Below are 14,025 nucleotides of genomic sequence, written 5' to 3'. Positions count from 1 at the left end.
CATTAAGCATTAATATGTAAAATATGTTAAGAGCTGAAAACAAATAAATGCTATATATACCACCTCCTCAATTCCTACTTTTATGCATATTCAATAAAAATGCAGCTAGCTTTATTTTATATTTTCTTTATTGCTTTTTAAATTTAGAACATTTAAAGTTTTTGAAACCCTTGTCAGAAACTCACATTCAACTCCTTGGTCATGTAGTGAGCTTCTTGCTAAAACCTCCTCAACTTCCAACCTCTCCTAAGGTAAAATGCAGTAGCTTTTTCAGAAAACGTCTGCAAGATCCTTTCAAAAAGATCCAGCGTGAGTGGAGAGAGGAAAGTTTCACTGCATTCCTTACCCTGAGATGATGAAGGTGTGAAAGTACAAAAGATTACTTAGGCATTGTAATTACTACTGTATCTCAAATGGTTTGTGCAACTGCTACCGCACAGGGTCACCGATCCATGCTCGAGGCCTCCAGAAGCTACTGCAATACTAATATGAAATAAGAATTAATATCAGCTTAGAGATATGAACATACAGTTTGCATCAGTGGCAATATTGTTGAATTAGCCATTTTAAGAGGTTTAACTTTCCCAGAAGTATAATCACTGATGGAAGCGATATGACCTCATATTCCTTAAAAATTTGAGACATGTCCTTGCTTTAACTACATATCCCATCACTTACCTAAAAACTTAGAACGAAGAGCTATACATTTTTATAATTATATTCTCTATTTTCTTTTTGGAATGGAAAACATTTAAGATATTTATCTGGTATCACGTTTATTATAGTGCTTTCAATTCCGAAGAACCCGTAATTCAGCAGTTAACCGCAAACTACTGTCAGTTGTTCTTATCAAGATTGCGCGCTCTTGAGACAACAGAGAAATCATGAACAATGGACCCATAAATAAAACATCCTTCTCAGCCCAGCAGAACCAGTTAAAAACATGGACTCCCCTCATGTACAAGACTCTGTCCGCAAGGAACGTGCTCTTCTGTGAAACAGATTTAACTGCCTGTCCATAATATCACGCTTATCACTGTAGCAGCTGAGCGTATTACTATGACTACCGATGGCATAATGCTGCACGATCGTATTTTTCTTTTTTTTTTTTTTACTTACAACAAAACAGCTGTAATGTTGGCCCCATTCTTAATAGTGTTTTTCAAACTCTTGCTTTAACAGATTATTTGAAGGATGAGAATCCCTGAGGACTACAGCACGCAGTCTCTGCATCTTCTGAAAAGTGATTTAGCCAAGAACGAGTCTGTCAAAATTCTGGGGGAAGGGCAAAAAGCCCAAAGCAGTTACTAGGACAACAGAAACCCTTAAAATTAGGCTTTTTAAAAAAAATACCCAAATTTCAAGTCTCAGTTTCAGTCTTGGCTCTTCTCCTTGCCCCTGTCTCTTCAGACTTCTGCATTTTACCATCACTGCTGTTTTTAAAATTACTTTGGGAAAACTATCCTTATGTGCTTAGCTGTTAACAGAAAGCAGAAGCAGCCTTCTAGTAAAAAACTGTGAAGACAACAGCATACAAATGAAGGAATAGTCTTTCAGCATTTACTCAGTGTTGGCACTTCTTGTCCTGTATCGTTCCCCCATTCACAGCTGTGGGAGATGCATTGCAGATGAGGCATAACATTTTATTGCAAATTTGGGAAACTAAAAATTCAATAAAAAGCATTATTTCTTTCAATAGTCCCCACGTCACCCTCTTGCAACTTCTGGAGTTGCCCACTGGTTCTGCTCAAGAATATTTTCAGAAGGTGTGGAGACCTAAATATGTATGGGAAATTTCATGTAATTAATTCCGTTTTTCTTCACAATCATATCTTTAATAAAATAAACTAATCTTTCTGCATATTTATTACTACTTTTTACAAGCCCTCTAACTTTTATTAACATAAATTCCTAGAAAAATATATGCCAGTTAAAACACTAACCAGGTAAGAGTCTGGTTAACTAAAAGACTATGTGTTACCAGCAAATTCGAATTATAAGAAACAAAACAACACAAGAAAAGCCCAAGCTGTGTGTCTAAGCAAGCGATGTGCTTGGTAAGCGGAGCTCAGCAAAGCTGAACTTTTAATCTTGGTATTTATCTCAGAGGTAACGCCACTGCGATTCCCAAACTGGGGACGGCAGCGCCTGACGGGCCCCAAGCAGCAGGTGAGGTCAGGGTATAGCTGACATACATTAACCGTACCAAGTTCAAAGACAAGGATGAAGGATGTAGTAGCAATGTTGAGGTCTACGTAACTGCACACCTTTCAGGAAGGAGCCTCGCAGCTGGAGCACGTGCCCCAGGATGCAGGGAAGGGGTACATGATCTTACCCCTTACTCACCAAAACTCAACCAGCATCACGTGTCTGATATAGCTATAAATAACTTATTCCTATGTTTCCTTTTCCCACTCCTACTAAAATTAGAGGCTTACTCATTTCAGCTCCCTGTACTAAACAACCAAGTTAATTCAGTAGAGATTGAGCTGATTCCTAAGTTTTTCCAATTTGCTAGCACTTGCTAACAATAATCATTCATAAATAGAGGTAATTTGAAAAGAAAAATCTATTCCACTTCCAAATTTTTCCTCTATTGTAAACCTCACAGTAGCAAGTATGTTTACACCAACTGTATAAAAGTCTATCATGTTAACAATTAAGTTTTACCTAATACGATCACTGATGCCTACTAAGTCAGCGATTCCTTTATGCTCAGAGAATGAGAGTGGTTTTGTGCATAAACCTTCTATCATGAGTTAAGAAGAGCAAATAAATGAGAATATTCATTTCAACAGCAGGGTAGGGAGCAGACTTGACCTACCATACATGTCTCATACTTGGAAATCTTATTATTCATTTAGAACATTTTCTCCATGCTTTACAGTTCGCATTTGAATAGGAAAATCATCACTTTTGTCTCCCCAAAATAATACCAAAGGAAAATAGGGTAGAATGTTGTAAAGTAGTGCTAGATTTTAAATAACAGTGACTCCTTATAATCACACCCCACTCCCCACCAGAGAAAAGTCCCTCTGTACGTTTATATAAACACTGAAACCCAAAATCAAGAGAGCATTTCAAGTGGCTTTATAATTAGAAGAGGAGCTGGTTGGCATCCTGTCTAGGGGTTAATTAAGTTTAATAAGAAACTCCTCTCAGACATTTCCAGCCCCATAAAGGATGCCAGCCAGATACTCTTCTGAATTTAAAGTCAAAAAGTTCTACTGATTTTGTAATTCCATGTTATATAAAAGTAATTTTGGGAAGCAAATCCAGAGGCTCACATACTAGAATATGCCACTTTGCACACGTTTAATGTGAAATATTCTAAAGTACCCCACCTTCTTTGATGCCTAGGAAAGACCATTTTCAGAGAAGCAAGGGCCTACATTATGTTGATGACTACCACTACATCCAATAGTACATTTAACCTTTTATTTACGTAACACTTTATGCTTTAGGTTCCTCACATCATCAAAACACGGACGCGACTGCAGCATCATTCCTTTCCATCTAACGCATATACATTCACAGCTCTCCCAGAAGATAAGGGAGAATACTTACCCCGAACTACCAAAAAAACCCCCCACGTTCACTGAAATTAAAATCTGAAGCGATACCGTTCATAGCACAGATCAGTATTTTTCACCTACATTAAGGACAAATCCTTTAGTTAGACTAAAACATTTCATTCCTCAGGAGACACAGCTTTGTGCTACAGGCAAAAGGCAAGAGAAAACAAAACTTTACAAACGGCAGAGAAGTGGGACATGTCCCGAAGATCGTACCCCATGCTGCTGAAGGAGAAAAAACCAAAGGCCGGTATGATTTGAAGGGAATTTTTTTCTGAGCTGTAATATGATTATCAACAAGATAGTTTCTGATTCTGCAAAGGGAAGGCAATCCCTGATGGCTCCACTTTGACTCGCTCTAGCCAACTGTCAGTTTGGCAGAAAAATCTCTTTCCTGAGTCCTTTAGGTTATATTGGGATTGAATCCTGATAATGAGGTTACGTTATAATGGTTAACACAGTTACATGTATTCTGAGCCGTCGGTGTGAAAGCAGTGCAGCTCTCCGTGCCACCCACAGGTCAGGACGGGAGGGCAGCACGAGGGGAACCGAGCTGAGCAGATGAAGGTCAGGAGCGACCACCATCATCACTCAGAACGATCCTATGCACACCTTCACACGGTTGTAAAATTTCTTTACGACTCTTTCTGTTCATATACTCAACACGTCCTCTGCTAGAGTACTTCCATGTTTAGTATTCTCACAAAAAGGAAACCACTCGTTTCTTTGATGCTGACTTTACCAGCTTTCAGCCACTGGCAATTGTCATCAAATGTCTGCCAACAAGGTAAAAATAATTCAGCCCTCCACCTTTTCAGATATTGCCCAAGTATAAATACTTATAGGAGGAGATACTATTCCTTGGCTACTTCTTTGAAAGAACAGATTCCAGGGCATTCCCAAGTGCTGGAATACCTCGTATCCAGCTCAGCTCCCTGGCATTGGGTCTGCTGACAAGCTCCCAGTGTGGGAGGTGAGGGACCTCAGCATCTTCTGTAAGACAAGAGCACAGACATTGCCTCTTGGGCTTACATCCCGAGGTCTGATTGGCAACCACCCACACCAATTTTGTGGCCCTCCTTTGAAATCTCTAGTATTCCTGTACCTTTCACGAGGAGCGACCACGAGCCAGAACGCCACATCCTAACTCCGGTTTTCTCAAGTACACGCAGAGCCAGGAGCATCCCCAGTTCCACTGCATATTCTCATTTTTATGTTTCCAAGGATCCACCCAGCTTCTCTTTTTGTTTTGTTTTGTTTTGGTTTTTTTTTTTTTTTGTTTTGATTTTTTTGTTTTGTTTTGGCTTGGTTTTTTTTTCCTGTTTTTTTTTTGCAACATCACTGGCCTGACAGTTTGCATTATGTCTATTAAATCAAAGCCTCCCAAAACCCTTCTTTGAGTCACTGTTTTCCAAGGCAATGTTCCATTCCCAATTATATTACACTGTACTTGGCTGTATTAAAATAAACTCTGTTTGAGTGGGATAGCAGCTCCTCACCGATTGGTATTGGTCTTGTGCACTCCTCCTTATTTAATTATATTTTATTATTTTGTATTCTGTGAATTTCCCCAGTAACAATTACTGTGCTGAGTCTATGGAAGGGATATATAGCCTTTGTTTGCCAAATCTGCCCTTTATTTGTCATTACTAAACTTCTAGACCTAGAGTTTCTCATATTTCTGATGTTCTGATATTTGAGACAACTTATCATCTTTATTTCTATTCGCTATGGTTATTATATTAGTTCCCTCGATTTCCCTTATCAGCTGTATATAGCTTTTACTCCCCAATATTTTTCACTTGTGTTCATCTACCCCATCATTGATGCATGTTGCATTCTTAGCAGGATTTGCACGTTGAACGTTCAACACTCACACGCCGATTTTCTACACTGTCATCTTCTGGACTAATGGCGCATTCTAACAGCAAGAAGAAAACAAATGAACCAGACTCTACAATAAAATATATCGCACAGTGACGCGGTCCCATTTTACAAAAAGAACAGACAAATCCAAAGAGAGGCAAAGTGTCTTACTGAAGAAATTTTAAAGCTGCCAAACTGGCAAGCTGGATTCTACCTTCAGTTTGTACCAGAAGTCTGAGGGCTTGATTAATGAGGAATACAGCACCAAAGGTTAACTGAAATATTAACACTACTCATTAGAAAAATGAGCCTAGAACCCAGTCTCCTGGCAGAAAATGGACTCTTTTCAAAAGAATAGCCCTAAATAATCTATACAGATCTGCTGCTAGCTCTTCCTGTAAGACAGCTGTTATTAAACAGTGTTTGTAACCCAAATGCTACAGAACTGAGAGACTCAAATTGTTAAGAAAAATTAACCGAGCATAACTGGTTTTCAAGGGCTCAAACTTGGAAAACTGCAAAAGCCCTCTACTGCATAAACAGAAATTTTTATTTTTGTATTTACTCATTTTTAATTCCGTCACACTCCTACTGAAAATTACCTGGAAACTAAAGATACTATCTGCGGAAGAAGAAAAGAAAAGCTAGAATAATAAAACATGGTCCATGTGGTTAAAATATAATTAAAAGCTTAGGCAATAACCAGCTATCTAATTGTGGTGATTCTCAGTATTTTTTCTCTCAGGAACTATTTTCTGATTAGTAGCTATTCTGAATGCTGGCACAGAAACAGAAAACAGATTTAGCAATTAAAACACTTAAAAACAAAGCAAAAAAAAAAAAAAAAAGGCCACAAACTCAAAGATGAACACAGGAGTTTCCTGAAGACATCTTACTCAGCCAAACCGCTCCTGAAGCGCGGTTCACACAGCACATTTCACACTGCTCAGCTCCATCCACCAAAACCATCAACCCGCTATGCCTCTGGACAGAATAATTCACAATATACCTCTTACCTGTTTTGTCTATGTAACTGAATGCAGACTGGTAACTGACTTTTCTTTTTCAATTTAGTTTATTTTTCTTTACAACAAAACGCCCCTACCTGGATTTTCCCAGCTATGGATTAGATTTGAGTCTTACGCCTGAGCCCCATGCTGCGGTGATGCCTCAGGCAGGAGGCTGGATGAAGGTTTATGCACCGTGTTAGGGCCTTGCCCCCAGCGATAACACAAAGATAACAGAATCTGAAAATTCATCTTAAAGGAGAAAACAGGCCTCTAGGCTTCTAGCCATCATGGATATTTAATTAAATAATTAAATGCAGGTTATGTGTTTTTTGCAAGCATCAAAACTACAGAAACAAACTCTTTCAGTAGTGAGGAACAGAAGATACTCAAATCTTTCCAGTTTTTGCCTACACAGAACTACCATTTATCATTTAGATAAGAAAAAGTGTCAGTTTAAGGCCCTGTAATTATATTGCTATAATTCTATCAGTTATCTCCAGGGTATTAGAAATACCATTCTGTAGAAACACCCCAGGAGAACAGAAGTTCCCAGGTGGGGTTATACCCATATTTCTATTCCTATATTGATGAGAACTGAATTGGCTGTTTATGTTGAAACCTTTCTTCCCGGGGCTTTGACACAAGCACAGATTTGTTCTGTTGCTGCCGTCCCACAGGAGTTCGATAGCTGATGCTACTGGTGTTTCTCCCTCATATAAAACATTTGTCTTCTCGGGAAGAAATTCAGCTTGCCTGAAGACAAGGACTGGCAGTAGAAGCAAAGGCTCTGATTAACTAACACAGGAACGACGCCAAGCCGTGCCATCAGCCCGAAGGCAGCCTTCACGAGGGGTCCCAGCTCCCACCGTACCAAAGCAGGGCACGGCTATAGCGTATGGCTGGGTCAAAGCGATCGAGCAGGAACAAGAAGATCCCACATGGGGATGAACTTGCATTCTCCTTCTTAGAAGCCCATTTTAATAGTCTTTAAGCAACATTTTATTGGTAACTTTTACGTCATGTAAAACTCCTGTTAATCGGTTCCAGTCTGAATTTCCTGCAGTAATCTTGAACCTTTCCAACCCTTACCCCACCCGGGGTGAATTACTAATGCTCAGCTTCTTGACGGTACCCGCTCAGGCTCTTATCTCACATAACATTCAGCTTTTCTCTTCTCCGGAGGGCAAGTTAACGTAGTCCAATGCTGGAACAACTTCACAGCTTTCTGCAGCTGTGTGGACAGTGACAATTCAGAAGAATTGTCACCCATATATACCACTGGTCCCCACTGAACTCAACACAGGCGGAAACCCAAAGAGTTCCTGCTAAAGGGGTTTTGTAGTACGCTTAGTGGGACAGGGAAGCAAGCTCCTAAAGCAAACCCAGACCTTTGTTCTGTTCAGAGAGTACAAAGTCTCAGAAGAGACAGACTATATCTGGAAATACTCCTCTTTGTCAGCATGACAAGGCAAAACAGCCATGCAAGGATTAATAGCTGCTTGCTTGTGACGCAAACCACCAACATAGCTAAGGAAAAAAAATGCCTTTTTTTCCCCAGGAATGGAGAGAAACCCTTAAAAGTCATCAGAAACTGTGACCAGCATAATATTAGAAAATTATTTTCATATAATTCAGTTTTTATATAATTCTGTTCTGTATTTTAAAGAATAAACAGCTCTCTTGGAGGAAGCTCAGGAATACATATCAGGTTCTTTCTTGGGTTAATGAGAGAGACCGCTTGCACGCTTACAGTCACTTTCGTTTGACCTGATGTATTTTAGCTATAATTGTATCAAACACACGCTTTGAAAGTTAACCAAGCTGAAAGACTGAAATATCAAATGGAAGGTTCTCTTTCTGCTTAAGAAACTAACACAGTACCATCTTTCAAAAATGCATGCTTTGCTCAACCAATAGTAGTTAAACGAAATATAAATTTTTGAGCTGTCTCCCTTTTATCTTTAAACAGCACGGAGATGGTAACAGCAGCATACATGCTTCCTCTCCAAGTCTTCACTGATGAATAAACCAGGAAATCTCTCTACGCTCTTCCAACTGAATATACAGTTTATTAAACCATTTAATTACCAGCTTAGTAAAATGACCATGATAAAGGCAAACACGGAGTCGGCACTCCCCCGCGCTGTCCCTGAAAAGGGTTATTTTGTCAACTTTTGTACTCCTAGTATCTGCTCCAATCTCTGATAACACCAACTCTCTAATGCAAGCCATAAAGAACACATGTATAGCCTGGACATACACGACCGGGTTAGCCATTGCATTCTAGGGCTGAAGGAGCAGGGCACGCTGCAAAAAAAAAACCCAATTTATTTGGGCAAGTGACAAAAGCTGAGGTCTGAGTACATACAAAAGTGCCTGTATTTTATTTATGCAGAGCATGTGGAAGTTAAAAAAAGCAAGAATTGTCACAGGCCAAGATGATTTTGTTCAGGAAAAGGGAGATATATTTTAGTCTACCACTGTTTTTTTCTCATTTGTTTTATTTTTGAGTTTCTGAATATCAGCATGAAATAGGCAGACTTCTCATATTGGTATATTGGTAAACTCAAATTTAAAACGTAGATACGTGAAAGGAACCCATTTAAAAATAGTCACCAGATATTTCCAAGCAGTCAAACATAGGGGTATCCTTTTAGAAGGAAACGTACCTGCTTCAGGACTTGTTTGATTACAGCTGCTAACAATGCTGTTTGGTATCACTGGAGTGGAGGATGCCTGGATTCTCGACTGAGGTGGGTTCGGATGTAACGAATTTCCTAAAGCCATTCCTGACTGACTGAGCATCCCACAGTTCCCGCTAGCCTGCATCTGATTTATTAAACCTGCAAGATGGTTGGTTGTGCCCGGGCTAGTACCGTGGACAAAGTTAGTGTTTGTGTTCTGGCAGTGCACACCGTCCCCTCGCAAGGGTAAACTCTGTGCCAGCGAGTTCTGGAGACTGCCAGAGTTCATACTGGTGTCTGCAAAATGCATCTGGTTACCAGAGCAAGGTAAAGCAGTATTTGAGCTCCCACAGCTGGTGGTACTATTGCTGCTCATGTGAGAGCTCTGACAACTCATGGACTGAAGTAGCTGGGACATAGAACTGATGGGAAAGGAGCTCTGACTTTGCTTTCTTATCAAATCGGATCCAGCTTTGGAAACTCCAGAACTGTCCAACTGAGACTGTCTCAGCAAACTCAACACTGTGGTGGTCGGCTGCTTTCTTTTTCTCAGAGGGTCTTTTTGCTGAGACATCAATTTATCTCTTAGTGCTGCTCGGCCACTTTGCCCTTCGGTTGTCGGTAGAAGCACGTTGGCAGCAGGAGGGAACATGGTATTTAAAGTGCTATGTCCTTCATTGTTGCCACCGCTGGCAACAGGTCCAGAATTGCTACTGCTGTTATTGTTGTTACCAGCAAGTTTATTTTGATTTGCTAGCTGTGCTTTGGCTGCTGCTGAGAGTAAACTACTTGCTGGAAAAGAGGCAGCATTGTGCTGGTTCAAGATCTGATTTAAAGGCATTCCCAGCAAACCAGGCTGACTCTTCAAGGAACCACTTCCAGCCGATGCAGTAGAAAAAACTGCATTGTTTGGAGGATTTAATACATTACTCATTCCAGCAATTAATGGGTTAGGGATGTCCTTGTATTGATTAAGTCCATCATGCTTGGTGGAAGGGCTAGATGGCATAGATGGTCTCGGTGACCCTATTGTTGACCTTGGGGACCTGGGAGGAACTTTAATACCACTACAGGATGACTGTGGCCCTACTGGAGGCAGCAGGAAATTTCCATGATCTGACGATGTGGAAGAAGAACGTGATCTTTGGGGAGAAGCCTCGATCCTTCCAATCCCGGATCCCATCATATGAACTGGGGATGTCACTGGTGAAGGAGAGAGGGAAGTTGAAGCAGAATGCTGAACTCTTTGAACATGACTTCCATGGTTCATGTGACCAGGTTTTACAGTTGGCAAAGGAAGATTACTTGGCAAAGGGACGACAGCAGGAGGCATGCTTACATTCATCACGGGTACCTGAGAGTGGACATTTGAATGGAAAGTAGTTGGGTTAATGATAACAGGATTCTGATTCACTGGTTTGCTAGGAATAGGGTCAAGTATGCCAAGTGGATCCTTTTCCGATGTTAATGGCTTTTTCTGAAGAGCACAAGAAGGCGGTGGAGGAGGTGGGGGTGGACCTTGGGGCGGTTTATGGTGAAACATTGCTCGTGGTATTTCCATACCAGTTGAAAAATTACACACGGGTTTTTTCATTACTGGGCTTTTTGTGGTCAAGGTTGGGGAAAGAGGTATATTAGTCCTTCCAGCCATTGCACAGGATGACTGTATGGGAGAACCATGTAGCATTACTGATGGTGGAGACAGAGGTGTCCTGTTCATGTGAATAGGACTAGAGTTGGGTGCTCCATGAAAACTGGGATTGTTCCTTGTGAAAACATCAGGGCTTCCAAGTGGGTCAGTCCTAGGAGAGATTGAGCCATCTCCGTATATCTGTGATCCTGATGAAGCTGGACTGGGCATCCCACCATGACTGCCACGATACGGAGACTTCTGTCCAAGTTCATTACTACCCAATCTCTGCCTAGGATAGACAGAATGAAGTTCTTGTTGCTGGCTTCCAGCCATTTCTTGCACATAAAGCCTACCCATGGCATTAGATGCCCCTATCATCAACTTGAAAGGAGTCTTACATTCTGGCATCACAGAATTTGTAATTCCTTCATGTGATTTATTCCTCATGGATCTTGGAGTTGCTGCTCGAGTAGGAACTACTGGAGTTGCACCTGATATTAAAAACACAACAGTTACTGTTTTGAAATCCAATATCACACATTTCAGTGCAAAACTACTGTGCGTGAAAATGTTGATAAAAGCTAGAAAGCCTTTTGGCTAAACTTTTGCCTCAACAGAAATAATACCTGAATCGCCAAGTAGTTGCCGGAACGGTGCATGCTAGCCTACTACATAGTGCAGTTGTATAGACCTTAACTCCATATCCCATATTAGGACTGCAAAGATACGGACAACTTTAAATCTTTTTCCTTCCCTTTTGTCTTTTCTTTCGAACCATCATCTCCAGTACCCCACTCCTGAATCTCCAGCATCACCACTTTGGCTACCGCTAGCAGAGCTGGCAGGAGGAGCAGACTATCACTGTCACAGGGAAAAGGAGCCTCTGGCACCATCTATTGAGTACAGGAGGAACAAAGCCCAACAAGGCTTTAGACTAATTTCTCTGTGCCCTACAGAGAAAAGGGTCCTGCCCCAAATGCTGTGGCCGATGAGGATGAATGGGGAGCCGTGCCATACGACTTTGGCTCAGATTTCTATTCAGCCAAGCACTTAATTGCAGAGACCTAGGAGACCATGGCTGTGCGAGGCAGGACGCAGCTTCTCCGGCTGCTCCGCAGCACTCGCTGGCACCAAGGGCACTGAGTTCCAGTCCTCTGAGTTAATCTGTTCCTGGGAACTGCTTTGCTAAAAAGGCGAGGACAAACATTATATCGTGTCCTGTATCACTTTACTGAATTAAGGCTTTTCCCGCAGCTTCTGCAACAAGCTTTCCTTGGGTGAAGATGCTAAATTTAAGAGGCTCTACCTTACACGTTGGTTTCAGGATAAAGGCCCTGGGGATATTTGCACATGCACACATATGAACCCCTCTACAATGGAAAAATTTCCTGTAAATCCCAGTTTTGAGACTAGACTGTCCTACAAGTGCAAGACCACTTTCCTTTTCTGCCTACTAATATAATTTTATTTTTAAAAAAATATTTTTTTCAATGTTTTACTTTAAGAATACCATCACAAGCAGCTCCAAGTCTGGCGGACTTTCTGCCAGTTCTGCTGCTCTGGGAATTTGTAATTCAGCTTACAGTGCGAGCTCAGTAAAAGAAAATGAATGCACTCTTGGCAGGCAGCCTCTGAATATGCAAACTTAAACTTGAGTAATGAGCTAAAGATTTCATGTTCAAATGAATTCAGAGGTACCTTTAAATTCCTCTACTCACAAGAACCCAATTCCCTTCTTTCCTTCAGCCTGTCCATAGGAGACAGATGGGACTGACAATCCTGCCTTCATCCCATTTGCTCAGCCAGCTACACCATGACAGAAACAAACATATTACCTTGCCCAAAATACAACCGAAGTCTCATTTAGGGGACAAATCTCAAGACTGAACTGCAAAACGAAATACGTACAAGAACCCTCACCTTGAACGCTGGACGTAAGCAAATGGTCAAATGTAAGTGTGCATAAATGAAGAGGCAATTTATTGGGAAATTTTCTCCTTTGCTTAGCGCACAAAATTCTGATCAACAGAGAAGGTAAGGCCACATAAACGGGACTTGTGTCTTTAATATTTAGCTGGTTTTACCTCCTTCATTTTACTAATTCTTTGAAAACAGAAATGTAATTTAAGTTCTACTAATAAAGAATACAAAAAATTAATAAGGAAAATGCATAGTAATTTGGGAAATTGCACTGTTTTAAAAAAAAATTACATTGCAAAAAACAATTTAAACAAAGCTTTAAAATCATAAATAGCAATTTGAAAATGCAAGAGCACATCAGTACTATGAACAGCACCGGTATCTTAGCACCATCTACGTATCTGAAACTTATCATTTATTTTTATACTCTTAAAATTTTCCACTTTGAGGTGAAGATACAGAGCGGTTAGCAATTAGCCAGCTATTATTACAGCAATATAGGGATGCAAAAGATCTCTCAGATTATCCAGGGCCATTTTCAGAAGCTGCATGCATCATAGTATACAACCATAAACTTACCGAGCTCTGTCTTAAAAGTAACCTTCACTCCTTTGTCCTAATCATATGAATTTGTAAGACTACTTCAGAACCTTTTCTTGTAATCCTTAGAAAGTGCCTAATTTTCAGTTTAAGCTTCTATGCAACGCTGTTTTTGTAGCTGTTTCTTTCAGTACTAACTTCGTCCTTTAGCTTAAATAGCTTTATTTTCTGGTGCCGATTCTCCTGATGTCTTTATTGACAGCAATTGTATCTCCCTTCAGCTACCATTTTGCCAGGTTGAACAAGCTAAACGCTTTTAGATGACTTTCATAAAACAGGTTTTGCAGTTCACGACGAGAAGATCCTCTGCTCTATTTCAGCTTGAGTGCCGCTAGCGAGAACGGGGCGCAGGAAGGCAGTAAGCATACAACGGCATTTGTACTTCTCTCTTAGAGCCACATTGATCTGCACCATACTGCCATCTGGTACTGCTCACAGGCATCTTTGATCAGCTACTATATCTAGGGCTTCTTTCTCAATAATTTACAGCTAATAGCTTTTTTCACTAGTCCCCAGGTGAATAACCTTACAATTAACAGCATTTGTTGCTACACCTTTTCTTTCACTCCAGGTCTCAATGATCCCCTAGTTTTTCAACATGTTTTGATCTTCTCTTGTTTTGATAATGCCTGTCCAACTTTATCCATCAGCAAATTACCTCATTTTTTGTTGATACGGATAATTAAAATGCTAATCCAGGTTGGTCCCCAAAAATAATCCTTGAGAAATTACAGTGG

General features: G+C 40.5%; 1 protein-coding gene across 21 annotated transcripts in view; it reads right to left on the bottom strand.

Moving 5' to 3' along the window:
• Positions 1-14,025, bottom strand: part of MBD5 (methyl-CpG binding domain protein 5) — a 155,212-nt gene that overhangs the window by 36,408 nt on the left and 104,779 nt on the right. For all 21 annotated transcript variants that reach the window (XM_082312656.1, XM_082312670.1, XM_082312667.1 and 18 more), the window contains one exon: positions 9,121-11,259. In XM_082312656.1, the coding sequence (XP_082168782.1) occupies positions 9,121-11,259 (2,139 nt within the window). The remainder of the gene's footprint in view (positions 1-9,120; positions 11,260-14,025) is intronic.

The sequence above is a fragment of the Platalea leucorodia genome, assembly GCF_965183815.1.
Source record: "Platalea leucorodia genome assembly, chromosome: 5".
Classification (NCBI taxonomy): Eukaryota; Metazoa; Chordata; class Aves; order Pelecaniformes; family Threskiornithidae; genus Platalea; species Platalea leucorodia.
Note: the sequence above shows the minus strand (reverse complement) of the source record. Positions and strands in the feature narration are given on the sequence as shown.